The 26240-nt window shown below is 40.5% G+C and overlaps 1 protein-coding gene across 1 annotated transcript; it reads left to right on the forward strand.

Moving 5' to 3' along the window:
- Nucleotides 1-12920: 12920 nt before the first annotated feature.
- On the forward strand, nt 12921-16655 carry LOC129535031 (E3 ubiquitin-protein ligase RLIM-like). The gene is made up of 2 exons (XM_055393591.2): nt 12921-13164; nt 15025-16655. The coding sequence occupies exons 1-2, from the start codon at nt 12921-12923 to the stop codon at nt 16653-16655; spliced, it is 1875 nt and encodes a 624-aa protein (XP_055249566.2).
- The last annotated feature ends 9585 nt before the right edge of the window (nt 16656-26240 follow it).

Raw genomic sequence — 26240 nt, forward strand, 5'->3', positions numbered from 1 at the left:
GATATGAATTATCAGATATATGAAGTGTTACAGTGATGGACATCAGTCAGTTGAGTCATGTCCACTTTTAGAGTTATTTATGTTTAAATATAACAATCTGAATCTATATGTAACAATCTGAACTGAATTACTTGTTCCTGAAGAAATTATTGGGCTTTCCCCAATTTCTGTTTCATAATAAAAGGAAATATTAAAAGGTCAAACAGTGTTATCCTATCTGACAATAAAAATGAGTTACACACCATAGCAGTGCACTGAATTTCAATAGAAACGTAGTATGTGCACTGGGTTGGGATATTCCTGATGCCATGAGAGAAATGTTCTAATATGATATAATCAATCCAGATAGATCCTAGTAGTATCTTCTAGTCATATAAATCCCAGATATCTCTTAGCCCTGTTCAATCCTGGTTGTGCATGCAAAGAAACAGGACCCCAACTAAATAATTAGGAAGCAATTTAAGACTGTATTAGAGTCATTCACACACAAAAGTCTTGTTATATTCATAGAATGCTATAAAAAGCTTTGAAACCCTTCTCTTCCAGTTTATCCCCTTTTGTCCAGGTTATCTCTTCCATTGATCCCTTCTCCAGCAGTTTATCCCACCCTCCCCAATACTACCTTAAAGTTTCTCCTATTTCCCACTACCAATGTATTAGTCAGAGTCCTAGCCAAAAGCTGATGGCACATTTAAAACAGTGATGGACTATCATTTAATGAGGAGACTCAAATGTGTAAATAATGACGAGAAACCAAGAGATGATGAAGTACCCAGAGGCTAGCCACTGAGAAGCCAGTATTAGAACCTCTAGGTTTGAAGGGGCATAGAGAGATAGTGGTTCCTGCAATCCCAAATGTCTTAAGAGTTGTAGCTGATGTCCACCCAGCAAGAGCTATAAACTGAGAAAATGGCAGCCACTGTCAATCCAAAGTTTTGGAGAGGGTGCATCATAGAAATGAATACCCTTACCTTCTTTCCTCCTGACTTCTAATCCTTTGGCAGTAGTTCACATTAGCCAAATCTAACCTGAAGGACTGATGCTGAAGCTGAAGCTCCAATACTTTAGCCACCTGATGGGAAGAACCGACTATTGGAAAAGATCCTATTGGCCAGTTCAAAAAATTTTCCTTAACATTTTCCATCCTGATACAGGTGAGAGTACATTATATTACAACCTAAAGCAACAGTCATAACTTTGTACAATGTGCAACCTGTTCAAATGCAGGTAGTGTTAAGTATGCTGCTGCTAAGTCACTTCAGTCGTGTCTGACTCTGTGCGACCCCATAGATGGCAGCCCACCAGGCTCCCCCGTCCCTGGGATTCTCCAGGCAAGAACACTGGAGTGGGTTGCCGTTTCCTTCTCCAATGCATGAACGTGAAAAGTGAAAGTGAAGTCGCTTAGTCGTGTCCGACTCTTCCCGACCCCATGGACTGCAGCCTACCAGGCTCCTCCGTCCATGGGATTTTCCAGGCAAGAGTACTGGAGTGGGGCGCCATTGCCTTTTCCAGTGTTAAGTATAACCCTGCTCTAAATATTAAAGTCAGAAACATCACTGACCTTTATTTTCTATGTGAATTGTTGGTGACCACAGTATTTGCATGTAGCTAAAAAAATATAAACAGTGAGTAGTGGTGAAGTTTTTAAATTCACCTTTCAGCCAGCATATTTTTCACACAAAAGATATCTGCATGGCCATACATGAAGACTTAGGTCAAACCTTGGAAACTGACATTAACTGATACTGAAATTTGAATGAATATTCTGATTTTTATTAACCACTTCTGATACCAGGTGTACTTCATCTACTGCGAGTAGAATCATTATAACAGTACTTGGTTTTCATACTATCCTAACAGGTTCCAGTCTTCCAAAGGAAGACGTAATTAACGTCTCAGTACATTCACTTACACCTTCTGTGGTTGACAGAATTCTAAGATCCTAATGATCCTCGTAGTAGCCCCTCCCCTTGAGTATGAGACCTGTAAATGTGATGGAATATCGTTCCCATTACTAGATTATGATAAACAGCACAGTTGATTGGGAAATTATCCAGAGTGAGCATGTCCCAATCAGGTGAGCACTTAAAAGGCACAGAGATGACTTCTAATTCATATAAAATGCTTTATACTCTTCTTGCCCTCCTTCCCTCTTATAAGCCCAACTATATATCCTGGAAACAATATAAGACAACCACATAGGAGCTCTGAAAGGTCTAAAGAAGAAGGTGAATTGGCTAGGGACCCTTAGAATGACTGAGCAATTTCATGTCAGGGCACCTTATGACCTCTACCAAGAAGAAATGTGACCTAAACCCAGCATTCCCTCTAACTTAGTAACAGGAAGTGGCTCAAATGGGCTCTTCCAACATCACATCAAATAGGAATCCCACAAGTACCAAATGAGCACTACAGAACCTAAAAGAGGGAACAACTAAAATCCCTGAATGCCCAGATAAAGTGATTTTCTCCCCACTCGGCCTGAGATTCCCCTTCACCACCCATACACACCAGTGGCTGCTTAGCCAGAAAAAGTGATCCCACCACAAAAAGCTCACACTTGGAAAGTGCTCTCCTCCTCAGAAGGGTCTGAGACTCCTCTCTCCTATCCAGAGACATTAGACAACTTGCTGGTACCTCCACAGAAAGTTTTCAACCTGGTAAGTACCCTTCATTCTCTACAGTCAAGGGAGAACCTGTCACAAGTGTCTGGCACAGGAAGTACTCTTCACCAAGTGGTCCAGGGATTCCTTTCCCTCACCGGTAGCACCAAGTGGCCTATCCTGCAGAAGCTGCTTCTGACCCATAAGCAGCATGAGGAGGGACCAGAAGTAGCTCCACCTGCACAACACAAAAGGTACCATAAAGCTTCTGAAAGTTAGACTGTCATGGAACCATGGTCCACAAAAGTCGAGGAACTATGTGCCAAACCTATAAAAATGAAAGGCCTGCTAAAATGAAATAGAAAAAAAGAAAAAAAACTTTTATATTTTTTCATTGAACAGTTAGTATTTCTTTTATATTATAATAAGTGATTTCATGTATTTTTAAATTTATTTATTTTAATTGGAGGGTAAGTACTTTACATTGTTGTATTGGTTTTGCCATACATTGACATGAATCTGCCCCGGGTGTACATGTCTTCCCCAGCCTGAACCCCCCTCCCACCTCCCTCCCCGTCCCATCCCTCTGGTTCATCCCAGTACACCAGCCCCGAGCATCCTGTACCATGCATCGAACGTGGACTGGCGATTCGTTTCACATATGATAATATACATGTTTGCATGCCATTCTCCCAAATCATCCCACCCTCGCCCTCTCCCACAGAGTCCAAAAGACTTTAAAACAAAGGCTGTGAAAAGAGACAAAGAAGGACACTACATAATGATCAAAGGATCAATCCAAGAAGAAGATATAACAATTATAAATATATATGTACCCAACATAGGAGTACCACAATATGTAAGACAAATGCTAACAAGTATGAAAGGGGAAATTAACAATAACACAATAATAGTGGGAGACTTTAACCCCACTCACACCGAGAGATTGAGATCAACTAAACAGAAAATTAACAAGGAAACACAAACGTTAAATGATACAATAGACCAGTTAGACCTAATTGATATCTATAGGACCTTTCATCCCAAAACAATCAATTTCACCTTCTTCTCAAGTGCACACGGAACTTTCTCCAGGATAGATCACATCCTGGGCCATAAATCTAGCCTTGGTAAATTCAAAAAATTTGAAATCATTCCAAGCATCTTTTCTGACCACAATGCAGTAAGACTAGACCTCAAAAAAACTTTAAATAGGGACCAAAGTATCCTACCATAATAGCCAAAATGTCCAAAAACCAATAAAATGTCACTACTCATACCATAACACCTTGATACAAAACAACTTGGATAAGAAATGACAAATGATGCCAAATCAGGATGAGTTAAATGTCAGAATTATCTTACAAGTATTTAAATGCTGATTTCAGACCTTTAAGACCTTGAACAGAGAACCAAGCCACTCCATGGCAGTATCCCAACCTACAGAACTGTGAGCTATTAAAGGGGTGTTGTATTAAGCCATTGCATTTGTACTAATTTCTTATGCAGCAAAAGAAAACTAGGACAATGTCTTATCTAGGATCCATCCTGTACCCAGAAAATGATTATAATGAGTCCAAGACGGTCACAAAGAGTTGGACAGGACTTCGCAACTGAACAGCAACAAGACAAGTAAATGCCTTAATGTCTTAGTTCTAGGCCTATTATGACATTATAATCTAACATTTTTCCCGAAAATGGAATCCCTAATTCCTGCTACTGAAGCTCTTAGGAGACAATATGCTTCCCGTTCGAACAACCACCAATACCTCATAGCTCTCACTTGACTTCATATTACCCTCTCTCATTCTACCAGCGTATGCTGCTTTTATCATAAACCTTACTTAACACTCTGACTTTCAAACTACATAGCCACTTCATTTGCCTCAACACAGTTGCTGAGTAGTATTATTAATGTAATAATAATAATTATTATTATATATTGTCTTCCAAATCATATTCCTTTTATCCGCCCTGACAAATCAGAAATTAAGATTTATACCAGAATCATCTGAGCTCCACCTGATCTGTGTTTTCCATTACAGTGTATCATTTTAAATACCCAGCATCAATTACTGTGATTGTAAACATTAATATTTCTATCTTAAGAATTTTCTCTGTATTTTCTTTCTAGGTTTCAAAATATTTACTTATTCTGGCCTAATTCCAAAAACAAACTAACAATCTTATCTGAACAACAAATTATTTTTGAAAGTACTTATAGCCTATGGATAGGTTTTTTTGTTCTGTTTCCTTTTTTTTAATTTATTTAAATGGAGGCTAATTACTTTACATTATTGTATTGGTTTTTCCACATATTAACATGAATCTGCCCCGGGTGTACATGTGTTCCCCATCTTGAACACCCACTCCATCCCTCCCCACCCCTTCCCTCTGGTTCATCCCAGTACACCAGCCCCGAGCATCCTGTATCATGCATCGAACCTGGACTGGCGATTCGTTTCACATATGATATAAGTATCAGTTCAGTTCAGTTCAGTCGCTCAGTAATGTCCGACTCTTTGGGACCCCATGATCCATAACAGGCCAGGCCTCCATGCCCATCACCAACTCCTGGAGTCCACCCAAACCCATGTCCATTGAGTCAGTGATGCCATCCAACCATCTCATCCTCTGTCATCCCCTTCTCCTCCTCCCCTCAATCTTTCACAGCATCAGGGTCTTTTCCAATGAATCAGCTCTTTGCATCAGGGGGGCCAAAGTATTGGAGTTTCAGCTTCAGAATCAGTCCTTCCAGTGAACACCTAGGACTCATCTCCTTTAGGATGGACTGGTTGGATCTCCTTGCAGTCCAAGGGACTCTCAAGAGTCTTCTCCAGAACCACAGTTCAAAAGCATCAATTCTTTTCCACTCCATCCTTCATTCTTTCTGGAGTTATTTCTCCACTGATCTCCAGTAGCATATTGGGCACTTACTGACCTTGGGGGTTCCTCTTTCAGTATCCTATCATTTTGCCTTTTCATACTGTTCATGGACTTTAAGAGGACTGATGCTTCCTTCTGCTATGGTCTCTTATAAATCTGACCATTATCTAAGAAATCTAACTAGAGTAGAAATCTGCCAGACTACACGGAGAGGCTCTGATAAAGGGGCTGGGGGGTGGAGGGTGGGAACCAGCCAACACCCAGCAGTTCCAAGAGTGCCATCCCAGTCACCCTAGCTAATTCAGTGGATAAAGCGAAGAAACAAGTCCTACAGTCCCCTGCCTGGATTTCAGTGTCTTAGAATTACGAGATAAAATAATGATAAAATTTTTAGCCACTAAATTATGACGTAGGTTGCTATGCAGTAGTGGATAAAGAGAACACACACAGGGAATTAATAATGTGCAGAAGATGTAGTGACTTTTGTTGGGGCCCAGGGCCGCATATGCCTCAATAGCATAGTGATTAAACTACATTTACTTAAGAAACAGCTGATCCAAAAGGGACACTTAAGACTTTTCTCATATGACTTAAATAAGACTCATAGATGCCTCCTCTTGCTTACCTATGGCAGGGCCAGACAAAGATATTCCAAATTGCCATTTTTTTTGTCTCATCAATTATCAGCTGAAGTGTTTATTCATGTTGGAACAAACTGCTTATTAGTCAAACGTTAAAGTTTCACCCTTCCTCCTGACTCCAGAACTATGACTAGAATAGGCTGACTTTACGGTACAGTATTCTCTGATCTACTATTTAATCAAACTATACTTTTATCCCATTTTCCCACTCCCTACCGTTAATACCCTTGCTACTTCCTCTCAAGAGAAGGAAAATCACTTTTGATTAACCTTGAGAGGCTTGCAGATCTTATGGTTCCGGCATTCTCCCTACTGCAATAGTTCTCCTCCAATTGCAGTACACCCCCCTCACACTGACCTTTTCTTTCAAGTGAAGTTTCCCCTTACTACACTGAGACTTTTTTTTTAGTTGACATTGCCAATAAATAGAAAGAAGTAAATATTTTTGCATCTGGATATATATGATAATGTGCGACTGAAAACTCTAAATATTAAATGATTTGGTACATTCAATGAATTACGAGTATTAATGGATACACGAAAATTCCACAAAGGGACGGTCCTTTAAGCATCTGCTCTGTGCTAGGGTTTTCCTCAACTAGGCCACAATTAGACAAATACGCTTGCTCAAAAAGCACACAGGTTAGTACGGAAGACTAACATAAAACCATCATGAAATGCATTCAGAAATGTATACAAAGTATTATCTTTGCATCTGATAAAGCCATTTACTATGAATGCCTAGGGTCACTGGCAGGAAAAAGATGTGACCAGGAAAGTTTTACAGTAAAGGGGATTTCTGAGAATAGCATTACGGAATAAACTTGAATTTGTCAGATGAACAAACTGAAGAGTCTGCATTTGGCATGGGGAACAAAGTGATCACAAAAAGACCAAGCAATACCATGAATCCTCTGGATAGCAAAAGTAGTTAGAGCTGACTCTTTTGCAAAGCACAGAGGTAAGACAACTGAAGAGGAGCTGAAAAAATGAGCCGACACAAAGCAGTGCAGCCTTTTACAACTATGAAGTTTAGACACTGCACAACCCCAATGGATACCATTCATAACGATGATGTCAATGTGAATGGCACAAGCTGGAGTTGTGTACAGCCCTGAGCAAGGCCTCTGAGCAGGTATGACATTAATGGACTATTTTATGCCAAGTATATATGTTAGGATGCTTTGGGTAGTAAACAATGGAAACCAAACCTGTCTGCCCTTAACTTCAAGAGGATTTTGGAAGAACATCAGTTCAGTTCAGTTCAGTTCAGTCGCTCAGTCGAAGAACATCAGGGTGCATGTAATTGAGGAGAACCCTAGGGGGCCTTCCTGGGACAGACCCCTTCCCCATATCTTCTACTTCAGCTCCTCTCTGAAGTACCTAGTTGACAGTATCTGATGCACATTTTCTGAGCTGTTTTACAGATGTTAAAACCCCCACCAAACGGAAGACTTTAGCTACTTCATGACCGTGAGCACATAGCCCCCAGGCATACTGGAGCCAAAGGATTGATGATGGTACCCCTGTGACAACTAACCATTGCTTCACAATTAACCAATCAGAGAATCCTGCACAAGTTGATTACATACCCTGGAACTTCTCTCCTTCATCTTGCCTTTGAAACTGCTTTGCTGAAACCCATCAGGGACATGATGCTTTTTGAGCACTAGTCGGAGAAGGCAATGGCAAGCCACTCCAGTACTATTGCCTAGAAAATCCCATGGATGGAGGAGCCTGGTAGGCTGCAGTCCGTGGGGTCGCTAAGGGTCGGACACGACTGAGCGACTTCACTTTCACTTTTCACTTTCACACATTGGAGAAGGAAATGGCAACCCACTCCAGTGTTCTTGCCTGGAGAATCCCAGGGAGGGGGGAGCCTGGTGGGCTTCCGTCTATGGGGTCGCACAGAGTCGGACACGACTGAAGTGACTTAGCAGTTAGCAGCAGTCCTAGACTCCTTTTATGGGCCTTACGATAAATGTCGCACTTTCCTTCATTACAACCCAGTGTCAGTAAATTGACTTTACTGCACACTGGCAAGTAGACCCAAGTTTGGTTCGGTGACACTCATAGTACTGCTATGGGGTTGTTGAAGAAACAAAATATGTTGCCAGATCACAGAATAGGAAGTTAGAGACAATTTCTTTAACAGGAACAATTTGGTCTGAATGCTACACACTAGGTACAGGATGGATGCGTGCATGCTAAGTCACTGGTCACTCACTCATCTCTGACTCCTTGCAAACCTATGGACTGTAGCCCGCCAGGTTCCTCTGTCCATGGGATTTTCCAGGCAAGAGTACTGGAGTGGGTTGCCATTGCCTTCTCCAATCTCTTGACTTAGGCATCCTAAGAATCCCACTAGGAAGCTTACTGGTCGCATAATATTATCTCACTCTTCATTAAGGTTTCAGTGAAAGATATTTGAATTCCCACCAGGACCATTCTGTTTCTTCATATAAACCAAATGTTCAGTGATATTTCATCTCAGGCTATTTTTTCCTCATATAGGAATTACATCAGCATTACTGGGCCATGGTATCAGAATACATTGTATAATAAATGAAACATGTGCAAGTATAAGGACATTTTGAAAGGATCTCAAGGTACAAAGATGTAGGAAATTTATCTACGATATTAACATTGTATCGATATATCATAACTACATTTCACTCATAATCAATTGGAAATGACTGCTCATTTCTTTCAGCTTTACACAATTTCAATGCCTAATCAGTTCAGTTCAGTTCAGTCACTCAGTTGTGTCTGACTCTTTGCTACCCCATGAATCAAAGCACACCAGGCCTCCCTGTCCATCACCAACTCCCGGAGTTCACTCAAACTCATGTCCATCGAGTCGGTGATGCCATCCAGCCATCTCATTCACTGTCGTCCCCGTCTCCTCCCACCACCAATCCCTCCCAGCATCAGTCTTTTCCAGTGAGACAACTCATCGCATGAGGTGGCCAAAGTACTGGAGTTTCAGCTTTAGCATCAGTCCTTCCAATGAACACCCAGGATTGATCTCCTTTAGAAAGCACTGGTTGGATCTCCTTGCAGTCCAAGGGACTCTCAAGAGTCTTCTCCAGCACCACCACAGTTCAAAAGCATCAATTCTTCAGCGATCAGCTTTCTTCACAGTCCAACTCTCACATCCATACATGACCACTGGAAAAAATTCTCCAAGCCAGGCTTCAGCGATGCCTAATAAATACTTATTAAACAAATGAATGACAGAAATATTGTTTTCTGAATTGTTCATAAAAACTGAATCCAATTAAACTGAAATTATATGAACATACTAATCTTATAGTCTGGACAAAACCAAATAACTTTTACATAGTAGCATAATTATAAATTAGCTATTATTTCCACTAGATTTTGGAGATATAATTGACATTTAACACTAAGTTTGAGGCACACAGCATAATGATTTGACTTATGTTGGGCACTAAGAAATTTTCCTTTACCCGTCTAGATTCATCTGGCTGGTCTAAGAATTAAATTGGCATGAGACAAATTTACTGGAAAAAAAATCAAAGCTTAATAACATGAACATATGAGAAAGACCCAGGAAATCTGAAGAACCCAAATGGCTGAAACCCTCACCTTAAATACCATCTTTAACTAAAGACAAAAGAGGATGTCATGGATAGTATTTGAGACTTCAAAGGAGAGCAAAGTGGTTCATATGAAGATGGAAAAGGAAATGTTTGGGAAATGGGCCATGTAGTCAACAGGACACAGAACGGTCTTGGGTCTCTAGGCCATGCTGTGTTTTCCCCACCACAACTAGCCATGTTCTTTGTAGATATCTCTGGTGATTGCTCTATTGGAGAATAGGCCCTTTATCTGAAATTATTAGGCAGTTAGGAGCAAGGTCAAAGCTTCTTCCTGAGACTTTGGGCCTATATTTTTAAATTTTTCCCAGCTTGAAATACTCTACCTGCCAAAGAACATTTTGAGGGGGCAAGAGATGTTCTCCGACATTTACATACATCATGAAACGATAACCATGATAAGTTTAGTAAACATCACCTCATATAGATAGAAAATAAAAGAGAAATAATATTTTTCCTTGTGAGGAGAACTCTTAGGATTTATTCTTAACAACTTTCATAGACAACATAGCAGTCTTTATTATATTAATCATGTTGCACATTTCATTCCTGTACTTATTTATCCTCTAACTAGAAGCATGTACCCTTCGACCTCCTTCGTCCAAACCCGTCCCCCAACCTCTGGTAACCACAAATCTTATCTCTTTTTCTATGAGTTTGTTTACTTGTCTTTTGAAATTACTTGGCCTACAACACTGTTTGTCTCTGGTGCACAACAGAGTGATTAGATATTTCTGTACATTATAAAATGATCACAAGCCTAGTGACCCATCTGTCATCCTACAAAAATATTATATTACTATTGACTATATTCTCCATACTGCACATTTCATCCCTTTGACTCTTTATTTTGCAACTGGAAGTTTGTTCCACTTAATCTCCCACACCTATTTCACTCATTCCCGGACCCCCCTCCCCCCTATCAAATTATTTTTTCACATCTAACTATATCGTCGGCTCAATGGATATGAATTTGAGCAAGCTCTGGTAAATGGTAAAGGACAGGAAAGCCTGGCATGCTGCAGTCCTTGGGGTCACAAAGGGTTGGACACAACTGAACAACTTAACAACAACAACTACTACTACATCATCACCAATCATATTACTCTCCTATGACAACGATTAGGAGCCTTCCAATCACAATCTTATAGATTCCAAAGGAAATACATTGTTTTAAAGGTCTAAAACTTGCATGGCACATCTAGCTTCAGCTACTTCTCAATTTTTTTTCTCTCAAATGTCTCCTTCTTTCTCCATCTTTGTTTTCCTCTGTCTCTTAATGTCAATTTTCCTCACTCTTGGGACAAAACGTAGCCACAAGCATCTTTAGGTTTGTATCTCCCCAGCTTAGTAACCCCAGTGGAAAAGAATCTCTCATTTTCAACAGTTCTAGATAACACTTCAGATTTAGATCTTAAATGCACTTTTGTTCACATGCTTATGTTTTGAACAATTACCATAGCCAGTTTGAGACATGATGACTGGACACATCTGCATCAAATGTCCTTTCCTTTAGCCATGGTAGTGAATTCGGCTAAACCTAAACCAACTGGACTAAGACTGTAGAATGAGTTTTTCTACCATGAAAATCAGGATGCCATCAGCACAAGTATGTTCCCCGGACACTAAGCAGGCAAAAATAAAATCCACTGCTTGTTCTCAAACTACACCAAAACATCTTAATCAGTATCCTATTTCCTACATTCAAAAAACTGAAACCTCAATTTATGGTTTGTGCCAGTTACTTTTCTGAGATTAATTTCATGTTTTCACCCCTAGCCCAAAACTGTGGCCACAGTTGCCAAATAATTCGAGGTCATTCAAGTCTACTTTTTCTGACAGAGCTTTCCTCTACCAACACATAACTGCCATTTTCCATCTATAGAAACTAACAACTATATGTAAATATTCAGATTTAAATCTAATACCTCTGTGAAACATTTCCCAACTCCCATTAAATAATTGTTGCATAATTCTCTGTACTTACACAATAAAACATAAATAAATCTATTCTAAAATATACTGTATTTTGACAGCTTCTAGATGGTGTTTGCCTCACTTGGTGTGAATCACTTGGGAGGACAAACTGATCCAACAATTGACATATCTCTAGAGCTAGGACAATAACTGACCCAGTTTATGTTAGATGGATTAATTATTAAATAAGTCAAATTAAATAATCCAAATTCAGTGGCCAAATCTTGTCTTTATATGAATAATTTGAATGAAACTCTCAAACAAGTGTTATGTGGGGCTGGTAGTATTGACGAGTCCACAAATTCGCAGCGGTCTCCTTCAGGTAGCATTACAAATAAGCGTTAGTTTATTTTCCCCAATAAATAAAGACTTCCGGGTTGCACTAAGACACATGGAACAAAATCAGCAAAGTTGGTACTCATTACCGTAGGTAAAGTAAATATTACGGATCCATTTTTTAAAGTTCCTGTGATAGTCTGACCAGTTTCCTTTGCAAGAGACCCAAGGACAAAAACGAAACCGAATGCTTTTGTGGAGAAGAAATTCCCTGGATGAGCAGAAAAGCCTGCCCAAGTTTTGGGGTTTTTTGTTTGTTTGCAACAGGATTGAGGGGTCATCAAAAATTGTGAACTACTTTCTTAGTGAGAGTCTACGATCTGAGGAATTCACGAGGAGAAAAGGCAGCGGTCCCTCGGCACCTGAAAATGAGACATGCTACATTTAATGAGGCTGACTTTGGCATGGCATTTTGAAGCAGGTTATCATATAAAATGCAGCGAATGAAAACGCCTTCCGAAAGCCTGAGAATAGGCTGCGGGGGGACGGCGGGGAGGTGGTGGGGGCGGGCGGACGGCGAAGGATGGTGCTTGGTACATTATAAACCCTCCGGAATATGGGCTGCTTTTGAATGAAATGAACCCCAACCTGAATCCAGTCCCTACTCAGTCACATAAGGAAGACAATGGATGCCTAGGCTAAGCCTAAGCAAGTTATGAAGTAGAGGCGGATCTCAATTATTGCCTCACCAGAGGCTACAGAGCTGAGGTGCAATAGCGGAGCCGCGGGGAACCTAGGCAGACCGTTATCTGAGTGTGTTCTGGTCACTTCCGGCGGAAGTAGCAGCCAGAGACTGCTTGATGGCGGTTTTGCGTTTCAGCACTATGTTATGAATTGTCGACTTGTTCATCGAGATGGAAAGCTCAGATTCTGACGATGAAGGAGACAGAATTTCAGTCCAACACAGAGGTCAGAAAGACCGATTGGCTCGAGAAGATGATTACTACCGATTCGTAAGTGATCTGAGTGAACAAGATTACATACTTATGAGAGACAACAATTTGCTCGCCCCCACAGGTGAAAGTACAGAAGAAGAGTTGCTGGGGAGACTTCAATTAATGAAAGAAAAACCACCACAAGACTCAGATGAAAATAGAGGTATATTTCTCTTTGGCGGGGGGGAATAGGATGGGTCGGACACGACTGAGCGACTTCACTGTCACTTTTCACTTTCACACATTGGAGAAGGAAATGGCAACCCACTCCGGTGTTCTTGCCGGGAGAATCCCGGGGACGGGGGACCCTTGTGGGCTTCCGTCTATGGGGTCACACAGAGTCGGACACGACTGAAGTGACTTAGCAGCAGCAGGATGGGATGAAAAAGGAACTTCATAGTATTAAATAATCACTGCATAGTAGTAAATAGTAAAGTATACAGAAGTGGCATAAATTATTTGGTAAGGAACTTCTCATAAAAAAGAACTCACATTTACTTGGTTTGCGGTGAGAATGCCCGAGTAGGTTTGTTCCCTGATTCACAACTGGGTGGTTTTAAGTGGGAAATTGTGCGAAGTAGACTATTGGTTTTTGTTTCTTTTTCGGTTTTGTACCTCAATGGAAAGTTCCTGCTAAGTCCCATATTATTTTCTCTATGAAAGTGAAAGTCGCTCGGTCGTGTCAGACTCTTTGCAACCCCGTGGACTACACAGTCCATGGAAATATCCAAGTCAGAATACTGGAATGGAGGGGATCTTCCCAACCCAGGGATGGATCCCAGGTCTCCCGCTTTGCAGGTGGATTCTTTACCAACTGAGCCACAAGGGAAACCCAAGAATACTGAAGTGGGTAGCCTATCCCTTCTCCAGCGGATCTTCCCGACCCAGGAATCCAACTGGGGTCTCCTGCATTGCAGGCAGATACTTTACCAACTGAGTTATGAGGGAAGCCCTCTTTATCTATATAGATATGTAAAAAATCACAAAATAGCAAAAAGAAATATTTTATATTTTAATCAAGTAGTTCTCAACTGGGGACAGTTTTGCTCTGGCCCACCCCAAGGGACATTTGACAATAGCTGGAGATATTTTTTATTTGTCACAGAGGGACGCATGGGTGTTACTAGCATCTAGTGGGCAGAGGCCAGGGATGCTGCCAAATATGACACAATGCACAGGGTAGCTGCCCAAAATAAGAATTGCCCAGTGCCAAAAGGTAAATAGTTCTAAGGCTGAGAAACCCTGGTGGAACCTCAGATCTGGTGCCTTCTCTCCCAGTGTAAAATAGAGGATTTTACTATCTAATGAAGAGGATACTATAATACTTGGGTTCTTGAATATGGTCTTATATGTGCCATGCTAGGTTCAGTCTCTTCATTTGAACGGACTTTCACCTTAATGCCAATTAAAAACCTTGGATATTTAAGAAGTATTCAACATTCATATACTTTTAAGCCTATAAACATAAACTTTTTTTTATATTTGGGCAATAATCTTATATTTTAAAACAACTTATACATTATCAAAAGCATATGAGCGCCTAGGAGTAGTAATGGTGGAGACTAAGGAGAATTAGACAATAATATCAATTGAATTAAAATACTAGTACTCCTCCTTAACTGGTGTTTACTTTGTTTAATTGCTTTGGTGTTTTGACAATGGACTGAGAAAAAATGTTGTCTCTTGACCTTCCTCCCATAGTGGTATACAGGGCTGTGTACATGACGAAATATTGAAAAAGAGGCTTCCTTCAGATACCCTTTGTAAAAAACTCTCTAAATTTATCTAGGATTACTGTACTCCTTTGCAGATTGAATTGAAACTGCCCTGCCTTTACTTATAAATCTAGATAATAAAGCTTTTAAAGTATTAACTCTGTAAATGTGAAATCAGTTGAAAACATCTGAGGGTTTAAGTTATTGTGTTTGTTTGCTTTTTAAACAAAGTTTCAGAGTGCTCTTTTATCATAGTTCCAATTTTGGGAGTTCTTTTATGGCCCCTCCCTCCTTTTTTTAATTAACAGATAGAGGAGATGCTTCAGATGATGTATCCAGTGATGACTCTCTACGAGACCGGCTTACCACTTTCGGACAAACTGAAAATGTGACAAGTGAACAAAAAGAAAATCAGTCTCGGAGAGAAGAGAGCCAAATTAGTGCTACCAGTGATGAGCTCAGATTTGACTTAGAAAGAAATCTTGACTGTGATGATGAAAACTCAAATCCAGAGAAGGACTATGTAGCATCTGCAAAACTTCCCAGAAGAGAAGATACAGAAGACAGCCAAAGGCAAGTGGAAAATCCACAGTCTGAGTCACTATTTACAACACCATCAGGATCAGAACAAGATACAATGGAAACATTAATGGAAGCCCCACCAACTACACGTAAGAGAAGACTAAGAAGTAGGAGCCCAGTCTATCCGAGAACCAGAGCAAGGACTGACAGTTGGTCACCTCCACATTCACAGTGGGAAACTGTTCAAAGAATTAATGAAGATACACCATCTCAGACTTTTAAGCAAACTCTCATAAGTGAAAATGAGAGATTTTCCAGATCTGGGCATGAAGAAACATCGAGACAGCAAATGCCTGGACATGAGTTGCAAAATAAGGGTCTTATTGAAACTTCTAAAACTAGGAACACTGTTCATGGAGAATGTTACTCAGACACAATGTGCAGTAGTGAATCTTTGGAAGTGAGGGAAACAAATCCAACCACACCCTCCAATCTTGTAGTAGAAGCAGTTCATCATCAAGCGTGTTCTCAGAGAGACAGCAGAGTTAGTAGAATTCAGTTAATATCTGACTCACCCTACAACACGAGCACTTCAGAAAGTGAGCAAGAAGAACCGAAGCCTATGTTTTCACATTCTGATGAGGCCAATGAGGATGCTTATGTCAATACCATCAGAAATCCCGTTCATCGAATTTTAAATACTAGCTTTAGTGATACAACATCTGTTCCAAGTCAGAGTACATTAGGGCAGACAATGACAGGATCTAGTAACTCAAGTAATCTTATGGACAGTGACATTAATTTAGAGCATAGTGTCTCACCTCCGAGTGAAAACATGGAAAGGGCAGAGTCACCAAATGAAAGACATGGACCTGGTGGTAGTGAGAGTAGGCCTGGTTCTGCTTCAAATGCTACATATGATCCTGATTCAAGTTTAATAGTGATATCAGATTCAAGCCCCTATTATATTTCTAGCTCTACATCCACTTGTATAGTGATTTCTAGCTCAAATGATGAAGATTCAGACGTTGCCTCGGTGATCTTTGAAGGCAGTGAACAAAGAAACTTACCAACAGGCTTATCAGAGACCCCAATAATAATTGAAGATAGTGACTCTGAGTCCTCCCTTAATCAGGATCAGTTTGTCTTATTAAATGAAGAAGTCCCACACCAAACTACAGGCCTTACGAGAACACAGATTGACAGCTTGCCTTTAAGATCTTTTGAAGAGAATGAAGCGTTTAAAGTCTGTACCATTTGCATCACAGAATACACCGCAGGTAACACGCTACGCATCCTACCGTGCCTCCACGAATACCACTACAATTGCATTGATCATTGGCTGGAAGAAAACACAACCTGCCCTATTTGTCGTGGGCCAGTAATGGAGCCCGCCGAGGCAGATAATCCTATGTAAGATATGAATTATCAGATATATGAAGTGTTACAGTGATGGACATCAGTCAGCTGAGTCATGTCCACTTTTAGAGTTATTTATGTTTAAATATAACAATCTGAATCTATATGTAACAATCTGAACTGAATTACTTGTTCCTGAAGAAATTATTGGGCTTTCCCCAATTTCTGTTTCATAATAAAAGGAAATATTAAAAGGTCAAACAGTGTTATCCTATCTGACAATAAAAATGAGTTACACACCATAGCAGTGCACTGAATTTCAATAGAAACGTAGTATGTGCACTGGGTTGGGATATTCCTGATGCCATGAGAGAAATGTTCTAATATGATATAATCAATCCAGATAGATCCTAGTAGTATCTTCTAGTCATATAAATCCCAGATATCTCTTAGCCCTGTTCAATCCTGGTTGTGCATGCAAAGAAACAGGACCCCAACTAAATAATTAGGAAGCAATTTAAGACTGTATTAGAGTCATTCACACACAAAAGTCTTGTTATATTCGTAGAATGCTATAAAAAGCTTTGAAACCCTTCTCTTCCAGTTTATCCCCTTTTGTCCAGGTTATCTCTTCCATTGATCCCTTCTCCAGCAGTTTATCCCACCCTCCCCAATACTACCTTAAAGTTTCTCCTATTTCCCACTACCAATGTATTAGTCAGAGTCCTAGCCAAAAGCTGATGGCACATTTAAAACAGTGATGGACTATCATTTAATGAGGAGACTCAAATGTGTAAATAATGACGAGAAACCAAGAGATGATGAAGTACCCAGAGGCTAGCCACTGAGAAGCCAGTATTAGAACCTCTAGGTTTGAAGGGGCATAGAGAGATAGTGGTTCCTGCAATCCCAAATGTCTTAAGAGTTGTAGCTGATGTCCACCCAGCAAGAGCTATAAACTGAGAAAATGGCAGCCACTGTCAATCCAAAGTTTTGGAGAGGGTGCATCATAGAAATGAATACCCTTACCTTCTTTCCTCCTGACTTCTAATCCTTTGGCAGTAGTTTACATTAGCCAAATCTAACCTGAAGGACTGATGCTGAAGCTGAAGCTCCAATACTTTAGCCACCTGATGGGAAGAATCGACTATTGGAAAAGATCCTATTGGCCAGTTCAAAAAATTTTCCTTAACATTTTCCATCCTGATACAGGTGAGAGTACATTATATTACAACCTAAAGCAACAGTCATAACTTTGTACAATGTGCAACCTGTTCAAATGCAGGTAGTGTTAAGTATGCTGCTGCTAAGTCACTTCAGTCGTGTCTGACTCTGTGCGACCCCATAGATGGCAGCCCACCAGGCTCCCCCGTCCCTGGGATTCTCCAGGCAAGAACACTGGAGTGGGTTGCCGTTTCCTTCTCCAATGCATGAACGTGAAAAGTGAAAGTGAAGTCGCTTAGTCGTGTCCGACTCTTCCCGACCCCATGGACTGCAGCCTACCAGGCTCCTCCGTCCATGGGATTTTCCAGGCCAGAGTACTGGAGTGGGGCGCCATTGCCTTCTCCAGTGTTAAGTATAACCCTGCTCTAAATATTTGGAGAAGGCAATGGCAAGCCACTCCATTACTCTTGCCTAGAAAATCCCATGGATGGAGGAGCTTGGTAGGCTGCAGTCCATGGGGTCGCTACGAGTCAGACATGACTGAGCGACTTCACTGTCACTTTTCACTTTCACACATTGGAGAAGGAAATGGCAACCCACTCCAGTGTTCTTGCCTGGAGAATCCCAGTGACGGGGGAGCCTGGTGGGCTGCCGTCCATGGGGTCGCACAGAGTCGGACACAACTGAAGTGACTTAGCAGTAGCAGCAGCTCTAAATATTAAAGTCAGAAACATCACTGACCTTTATTTTCTATGTGAATTGCTGGTGACCACAGTATTTGCATGTAGCTAAAAAAATATAAACGGTGAGTAGTGGTGAAATTTTTAAATTCACCTTTCAGCCAGCATATTTTTCACACAAAAGATATCTGCATGGCCATACATGAAGACTTAGGTCAAACCTCGGAAACTGACATTAACTGATACTGAAATTTGAATGAATATTCTGATTTTTATTAACCACTTCTGATACCAGGTGTACTTCATCTACTGCGAGTAGAATCATTATAACAGTACTTGGTTTTCATACTATCCTAACAGGTTCCAGTCTTCCAAAGGAAGACGTAATTAACGTCTCAGTACATTCACTTACACCTTCTGTGGTTGACAGAATTCTAAGATCCTAATGATCCTCGTAGTAGCCCCTCCCCTTGAGTATGAGACCTGTAAATGTGATGGAATATCGTTCCCATTACTAGATTATGATAAACAGCACAGTTGATTGGGAAATTATCCAGAGTGAGCATGTCCCAATCAGGTGAGCACTTAAAAGGCACAGAGATGACTTCTAATTCATATAAAATGCTTTATACTCTTCTTGCCCTCCTTCCCTCTTATAAGCCCAACTATATATCCTGGAAACAATATAAGACAACCACATAGGAGCTCTGAAAGGTCTAAAGAAGAAGGTGAATTGGCTAGGGACCCTTAGAATGACTGAGCAATTTCATGTCAGGGCACCTTATGACCTCTACCAAGAAGAAATGTGACCTAAACTCAGCATTCCCTCTAACTTAGTAACAGGAAGTGGCTCAAATGGGCTCTTCCAACATCACATCAAATAGGAATCCCACAAGTACCAAATGAGCACTACAGAACCTAAAAGAGGGAACAACTAAAATCCCTGAATGCCCAGATAAAGTGATTTTCTCCCCACTCGGCCTGAGATTCCCCTTCACCACCCATACACACCAGTGGCTGCTTAGCCAGGAAAAGTGATCCCACCACAAAAAGCTCACACTTGGAAAGTGCTCTCCTCCTCAGAAGGGTCTGAGACTCCTCTCTCCTATCCAGAGACATTAGACAACTTGCTGGTACCTCCACAGAAAGTTTTCAACCTGGTAAGTACCCTTCATTCTCTACAGTCAAGGGAGAACCTGTCACAAGTGTCTGGCACAGGAAGTACTCCTCATCAAGTGGTCCAGGGATTCCCTTCCCTCACCGGTAGCACCTAGTGGCCTATCCTGCAGAAGCTGCTTCTGACCCATAAGCAGCATGAGGAGGGACCAGAAGTAGCTCCACCTGCACAACACAAAAGGTACCGTAAAGCTTCTGAAAGTTAGACTGTCATGGAACCATGGTCCACAAAAGTCGAGGAACTATGTGCCAAACCTATAAAAATGAAAGGCCTGCTAAAATGAAATAGAAAAAAAACTTCTATATTTTTTCATTGAACAGTTAGTATTTCTTTTATAATAAGTGATTGCATGTATTTTTAAAATTTATTTATTTTAATTGGAGGGTAAGTACTTTACATTGTTGTATTGGTTTTGCCATACATTGACATGAATCTGCCCCGGGTGTACATGTCTTCCCCAGCCTGAACCCCCCTCCCACCTCCCTCCCCATCCCATCCCTCTGGTTCATCCCAGTACACTAGCCCCGAGCATCCTGTGTCATGCATCGAACGTGGACTGGTGATTCGTTTCACATATGATAATATACATGTTTGCATGCCATTCTCCCAAATCATCCCACCCTCGCCCTCTCCCACAGAGTCCAAAAGACTTTAAAACAAAGGCTGTGAAAAGAGACAAAGAAGGACACTACATAATGATCAAAGGATCAATCCAAGAAGAAGATATAACAATTATAAACATATATGCACCCAACATAGGAGCACCACAATATGTAAGACAAATGCTAACAAGTATGAAAGGGGAAATTAACAATAACACAATAATAGTGGGAGACTTTAACCCCACTCACAGGGAGAGATTGAGATCAACTAAACAGAAAATTAACAAGGAAACACAAACGTTAAATGATACAATAGACCAGTTAGACCTAATTGATATCTATAGGACATTTCACCCCAAAACAATGAATTTCACCTTCTTCTCAAGTGCACACAGAACTTTCTCCAGGATAGTTCACATCCTGGGCCATAAATCTAGCCTTGGTAAATTCAAAAAATTTGAAATCATTCCAAGCATCTTTTCTGACCACAATGCAGTAAGACTAGATCTCAAAAAAACTTTAAATAGGGACCAAAGTATCTTACCATTATAGCCAAAATGTCCAAAAACCAATAAAATGTCACTACTCATACCATAACACCTTGATACAAAACAACTTGGATAAGAAATGACAAATGATGCCAAATCAGGATGAGTTAAATGTCAGAATTATCTTACAAGTATTTAAATGCTGATTTCAGACCTTTAAGACCTTGAACAGAGAACCAAGCCACTCCATGGCAGTATCCCAACCTACAGAACTGTGAGCTATTAAAGGGGTGTTGTATTAAGCCATTGCATTTGTACTAATTTCTTATGCAGCAAAAGAAAACTAGGACAATGTCTTATCTAGGATCCATCCTGTACCCAGAAAATGATTATAATGAGTCCAAGACGGTCACAAAGAGTTGGACAGGACTTCGCAACTGAACAGCAACAAGACAAGTAAATGCCTTAATGTCTTAGTTCTAGGCCTATTATGACATTATAATCTAACATTTTTCCCGAAAATGGAATCCCTAATTCCTGCTACTGAAGCTCTTAGGAGACAATATGCTTCCCGTTCGAACAACCACCAATACCTCATAGCTCTCACTTGACTTCATATTACCCTCTCTCATTCTACCAGCGTATGCTGCTTTTATCATAAACCTTACTTAACACTCTGACTTTCAAACTACATAGCCACTTCATTTGCCTCAACACAGTTGCTGAGTAGCATTATTAACGTAATAATAATAATTATTATTATATATTGTCTTCCAAATCATATTCCTTTTATCCGCCCTGACAAATCAGAAATTAAGATTTATACCAGAATCATCTGAGCTCCACCTGATCTGTGTTTTCCATTACAGTGTATCATTTTAAATACCCAGCATCAATTACTGTGATTGTAAACATTAATATTTCTATCTTAAGAATTTTCTCTGTATTTTCTTTCTAGGTTTCAAAATATTTACTTATTCTGGCCTAATTCCAAAAACAAACTAACAATCTTATCTGAACAACAAATTATTTTTGAAAGTACTTATAGCCTATGGATAGGTTTTTTTGTTCTGTTTCCTTTTTTTTAATTTATTTAAATGGAGGCTAATTACTTTACATTATTGTATTGGTTTTTCCACATATTAACATGAATCTGCCCCGGGTGTACATGTGTTCCCCATCTTGAACACCCACTCCATCCCTCCCCACCCCTTCCCTCTGGTTCATCCCAGTACACCAGCCCCGAGCATCCTGTATCATGCATCGAACCTGGACTGGCGATTCGTTTCACATATGATATAAGTATCAGTTCAGTTCAGTTCAGTCGCTCAGTAATGTCCGACTCTTTGGGACCCCATGATCCATAACAGGCCAGGCCTCCATGCCCATCACCAACTCCTGGAGTCCACCCAAACCCATGTCCATTGAGTCAGTGATGCCATCCAACCATCTCATCCTCTGTCATCCCCTTCTCCTCCTCCCCTCAATCTTTCACAGCATCAGGGTCTTTTCCGATGAGTCTGCTCTTTGCATCAGGGGGCCAAAGTATTGGAGTTTCAGCTTCAGAATCAGTCCTTCCAGTGAACACCCAGGACTCATCTCCTTTAGGATGGACTGGTTGGATCTCTTTGCAGTCCAAGGGACTCTCAAGAGTCTTCTCCAGAACCACAGTTCAAAAGCATCAATTCTTTTCCAATCCATCCTTCATTCTTTTTGGAGTTATTTCTCCACTGATCTCCAGTAGCATATTGGGCACTTACTGACCTTGGGGGTTCCTCTTTCAGTATCCTATCATTTTGCCTTTTCATACTGTTCATGGACTTTAAGAGGACTGATGCTTCTGCTATGGTCTCTTATAAATCTGACCATTATCTAAGAAATCTAACTAGAGTAGAAATCTGCCAGACTACACGGAGAGGCTCTGATAAAGGGGCTGGGGGGTGGAGGGTGGGAACCAGCCAACACCCAGCAGTTCCAAGAGAGCCATCCCAGTCACCCTAGCTAATTCAGTGGATAAAGCGAAGAAACAAGTCCTACAGTCCCCTGCCTGGATTTCAGTGTCTTAGAATTACGAGATAAAATAATGATAAAATTTTTAGCCACTAAATTATGACGTAGGTTGCTATGCAGTAGTGGATAAAGAGAACACACACAGGGAATTAATAATGTGCAGAAGATGTAGTGACTTTTGTTGGGGCCCAGGGCCGCATATGCCTCAATAGCATAGTGATTAAACTACATTTACTTAAGAAACAGCTGATCCAAAAGGGACACTTAAGACTTTTCTCATATGACTTAAATAAGACTCATAGATGCCTCCTCTTGCTTACCTATGGCAGGGCCAGACAAAGATATTCCAAATTGCCATTTTTTTTGTCTCATCAATTATCAGCTGAAGTGTTTATTCATGTTGGAACAAACTGCTTATTAGTCAAACGTTAAAGTTTCACCCTTCCTCCTGACTCCAGAACTATGACTAGAATAGGCTGACTTTACGGTACAGTATTCTCTGATCTACTATTTAATCAAACTATACTTTTATCCCATTTTCCCACTCCCTACCCTTAATACCCTTGCTACTTCCTCTCAAGAGAAGGAAAATCACTTTTGATTAACCTTGAGAGGCTTGCAGATCTTATGGTTCCGGCATTCTCCCTACTGCAATAGTTCTCCTCCAATTGCAGTACACCCCCCTCACACTGACCTTTTCTTTCAAGTGAAGTTTCCCTTTACTACACTGAGACTTTTTTTTTAGTTGACATTGCCAATAAATAGAAAGAAGTAAATATTTTTGCATCTGGATATATATGATAATGTGAGACTGAAAGCTCTAAATATTAAATGATTTGGTACATTCAATGAATTACGAGTATTAATGGATACACAAAAAGTCCACAAAGGGACAGTCCTTTAAGCATCTGCTCTGTGCTAGGGTTTTCCTCAACTAGGCCACAATTAGACAAATACGCTTCCTCAAAAAGCACATAGGTTAGTACGGAAGACTAACATAAAACCATCATGATGCATTGATATCAGAAATGTATACAAAGTATTATCTTTGCATCTGATAAAGCCATTTACTATGAATGCCTAGGGTCACTGGCAGGAAAAAGATGTGACCAGGGAAGTTTTACAGTAAAGGGGATTTCTGAGAACAGCATTAAAGAATAAATATGAATTTGTCAGATGAACAAACTGAAGAGTCTGCATTTGGCATGGGGAACAAAGTGATCACAAAAAGACCAAGCAATACCATGAATCCTCTGGACAGCAAAAGTAGTTAGAGCTGACTCTTTTGCAGAGCACAGAGGTAAGACAACTGAAGAAGAGAAGCTGAAAAAATGAGCCGACACAAAGCAGTGCAGCCTTTTACAACTATGAAGTTTAGACACTACACAACCCCAATGGATACCATTCATAACGATGATGTCAATGTGAATGGCACAAGCTGGAGTTGTGTACAGCCCTGAGCAAGGCCTCTGAGCAGGTATGACATTAATGGAGTATTTTATGCCAAGTATATATGTTAGGATGCTTTGGGTAGTAAACAGTGGAAACCAAACCTGTCTGCCCTTAACTTCAAGAGGATTTTGGAAGAACATCAGGGTGCATGTAATTGAGGAGAACCCTAGGGGACCTTCCTGGGACAGACCCCTTCCCCATATCTTCTACTTCAGCTCCTCTCTGAAGTACCTAGATGACAGTATCTGATGCACATTTTCTGAGCTGTTTTACAGATGTTAAAACCCCCACCAAACGGAAGACTTTAGCTACTTCATGACCATGAGCACATAGCCCCCAGGCATACTGGAGCCAAAAGATTGATGATGGTACCCCTGTGACAACTAACCCTTGCTTCACAATTAACCAATCAGAGAAACCTGCACAAATTGATTACATACCCTGGAACTTCCCTCCTTCATCTTGCCTTTAAACCTGCTTTGTTCTATACACCTGTGTCTCTTTAGCTGTCTCGTATAGGGCAAGGGTGGGATGATTTGGGAGAATGGCATGCAAACATGTATATTATCATATGTGAAACGAATCGCCAGTCCACGTTTGATGCATGACACAGGATGCTTGGGGCTGGTATACTGGGATGAACCAGAGGGATGGGATGGGGAGGGAGGTGGGAGGGGGGTTCAAGATGGGGAACACATGTACACCCGGGGCAGATTCATGTCAACGTATGGCAAAACCAATACAAAAATGTAAAGTAGTTAGCCTCCAATTAAAATAAATAAATTTTTAAAAAAGCAAAAAAAATAAAAATAAAACTGCTTGGCTGAAAACCATCAGGGACATGATGCTTTTTGAGCACTAGCTGTCCTAGACTCCTTTCACGGGCCTTACGATAAATGTTGCACTTTCTTTCATTACAACCAAGTGTCAGTAGATTGACTTTACTGCACACTGGCAAGTAGACCCAAGTTTGGTTCGGTGACACTCATAGTACTACTATGGGGTTGTTGAAGAAACAAACTCTGTTGCCAGATCACAGAATAGGAAGTTAGAGAGCATTCCTTTAACAGGAACAATTTGGTCAGAATGCTACACACTAGGTACAGGATGGATGCATACATGCTAAGTCACTCAGTCATCTCTGACTCTTTGCAACCCTATGGACTATAGCCCGCCAGGTTCCTCTGTCCATGGGATTCTCCAGGCAAGAATACTTGAGTGGGTTGCCATGCGTTCCTCCAGGTGATCTTCCTGAACCAGGGATTGAACCTGAGTCTCTTATTTCTCCTTCATTGTCAGGCGAGTTCTTTAGCACTAGTACCACCTGAGAAGCTCAGGTACAGGATACTACCAATATAACAGTTGCAAAATAATTCTAACCATCTCTAATCATTGCAGCATTTTGCTCCATATTCAATCTTTTAGCTAAGAAGCTTTAATCAGGTCTGAGCTGTGTTCTTCTCATTAGAAAGACCACACAAAGTAGAGATTATCATCAAAATGGTAAGGAAGGATTAGATACTGGACAAAGATGACAAAAAATCTTTTGAAACAAGCTGGAATGTTTGGATTTTGATTTCTAAGGCAAGGGATGTTAAACTTTTCTTAAAGGGCCACATAGCAAACAGTTTAGATTTGCCAGTCGTATGATCTCTGTGGCAACTAATCAATTCTGCCCTAGAAAGCAATCATGCACAATACTAAATCAATGGACTTGGCAATGTTCTAACACTTTATTTACTAAATGCATGGCCAGTTTTAATCTTAGTTTGCCAAATATCCAGTTCTCAGGGAAGGGAAGGCCTTGAAGCATCTCAACTCTTTATTTTGTCCAATGAATTGGCCATTTTCTCCACGACTATGAAGGTGGAAGCTACGAAAGGATCCAAAGTCTGTCTTCAATGAAGTTATAATTCAGTAGATAAGGCCAAAATAAGGTATAAAATCATCAAAGTATTTTATAAGACATAATAAAGAATTAATTGAGAGATGTTCCCACTTTCTAAACTTGTCCCCAAACTTGTATTATATCTGATCCAGTTTATCTTATCTCTTCCTTTTCTGAAATAT

Source organism: Moschus berezovskii, chromosome X (genome assembly GCF_049115385.1).
Source record: "Moschus berezovskii isolate FMDL1 chromosome X, NW_MosBer_1.0, whole genome shotgun sequence".
Taxonomy (NCBI): domain Eukaryota; kingdom Metazoa; phylum Chordata; class Mammalia; order Artiodactyla; family Moschidae; genus Moschus; species Moschus berezovskii.

Bases quoted from the DNA above. Each gene is read 5' to 3' on its own strand.
- LOC129535031 (XM_055393591.2), top strand. From the start codon at position 12,921: ATGGAAAGCTCAGATTCTGACGATGAAGGAGACAGAATTTCAGTCCAA. The intron at 13,165-15,024 runs GTATATTTCTCT...TTTAATTAACAG, and splicing joins AGACTCAGATGAAAATAGAG to ATAGAGGAGATGCTTCAGAT.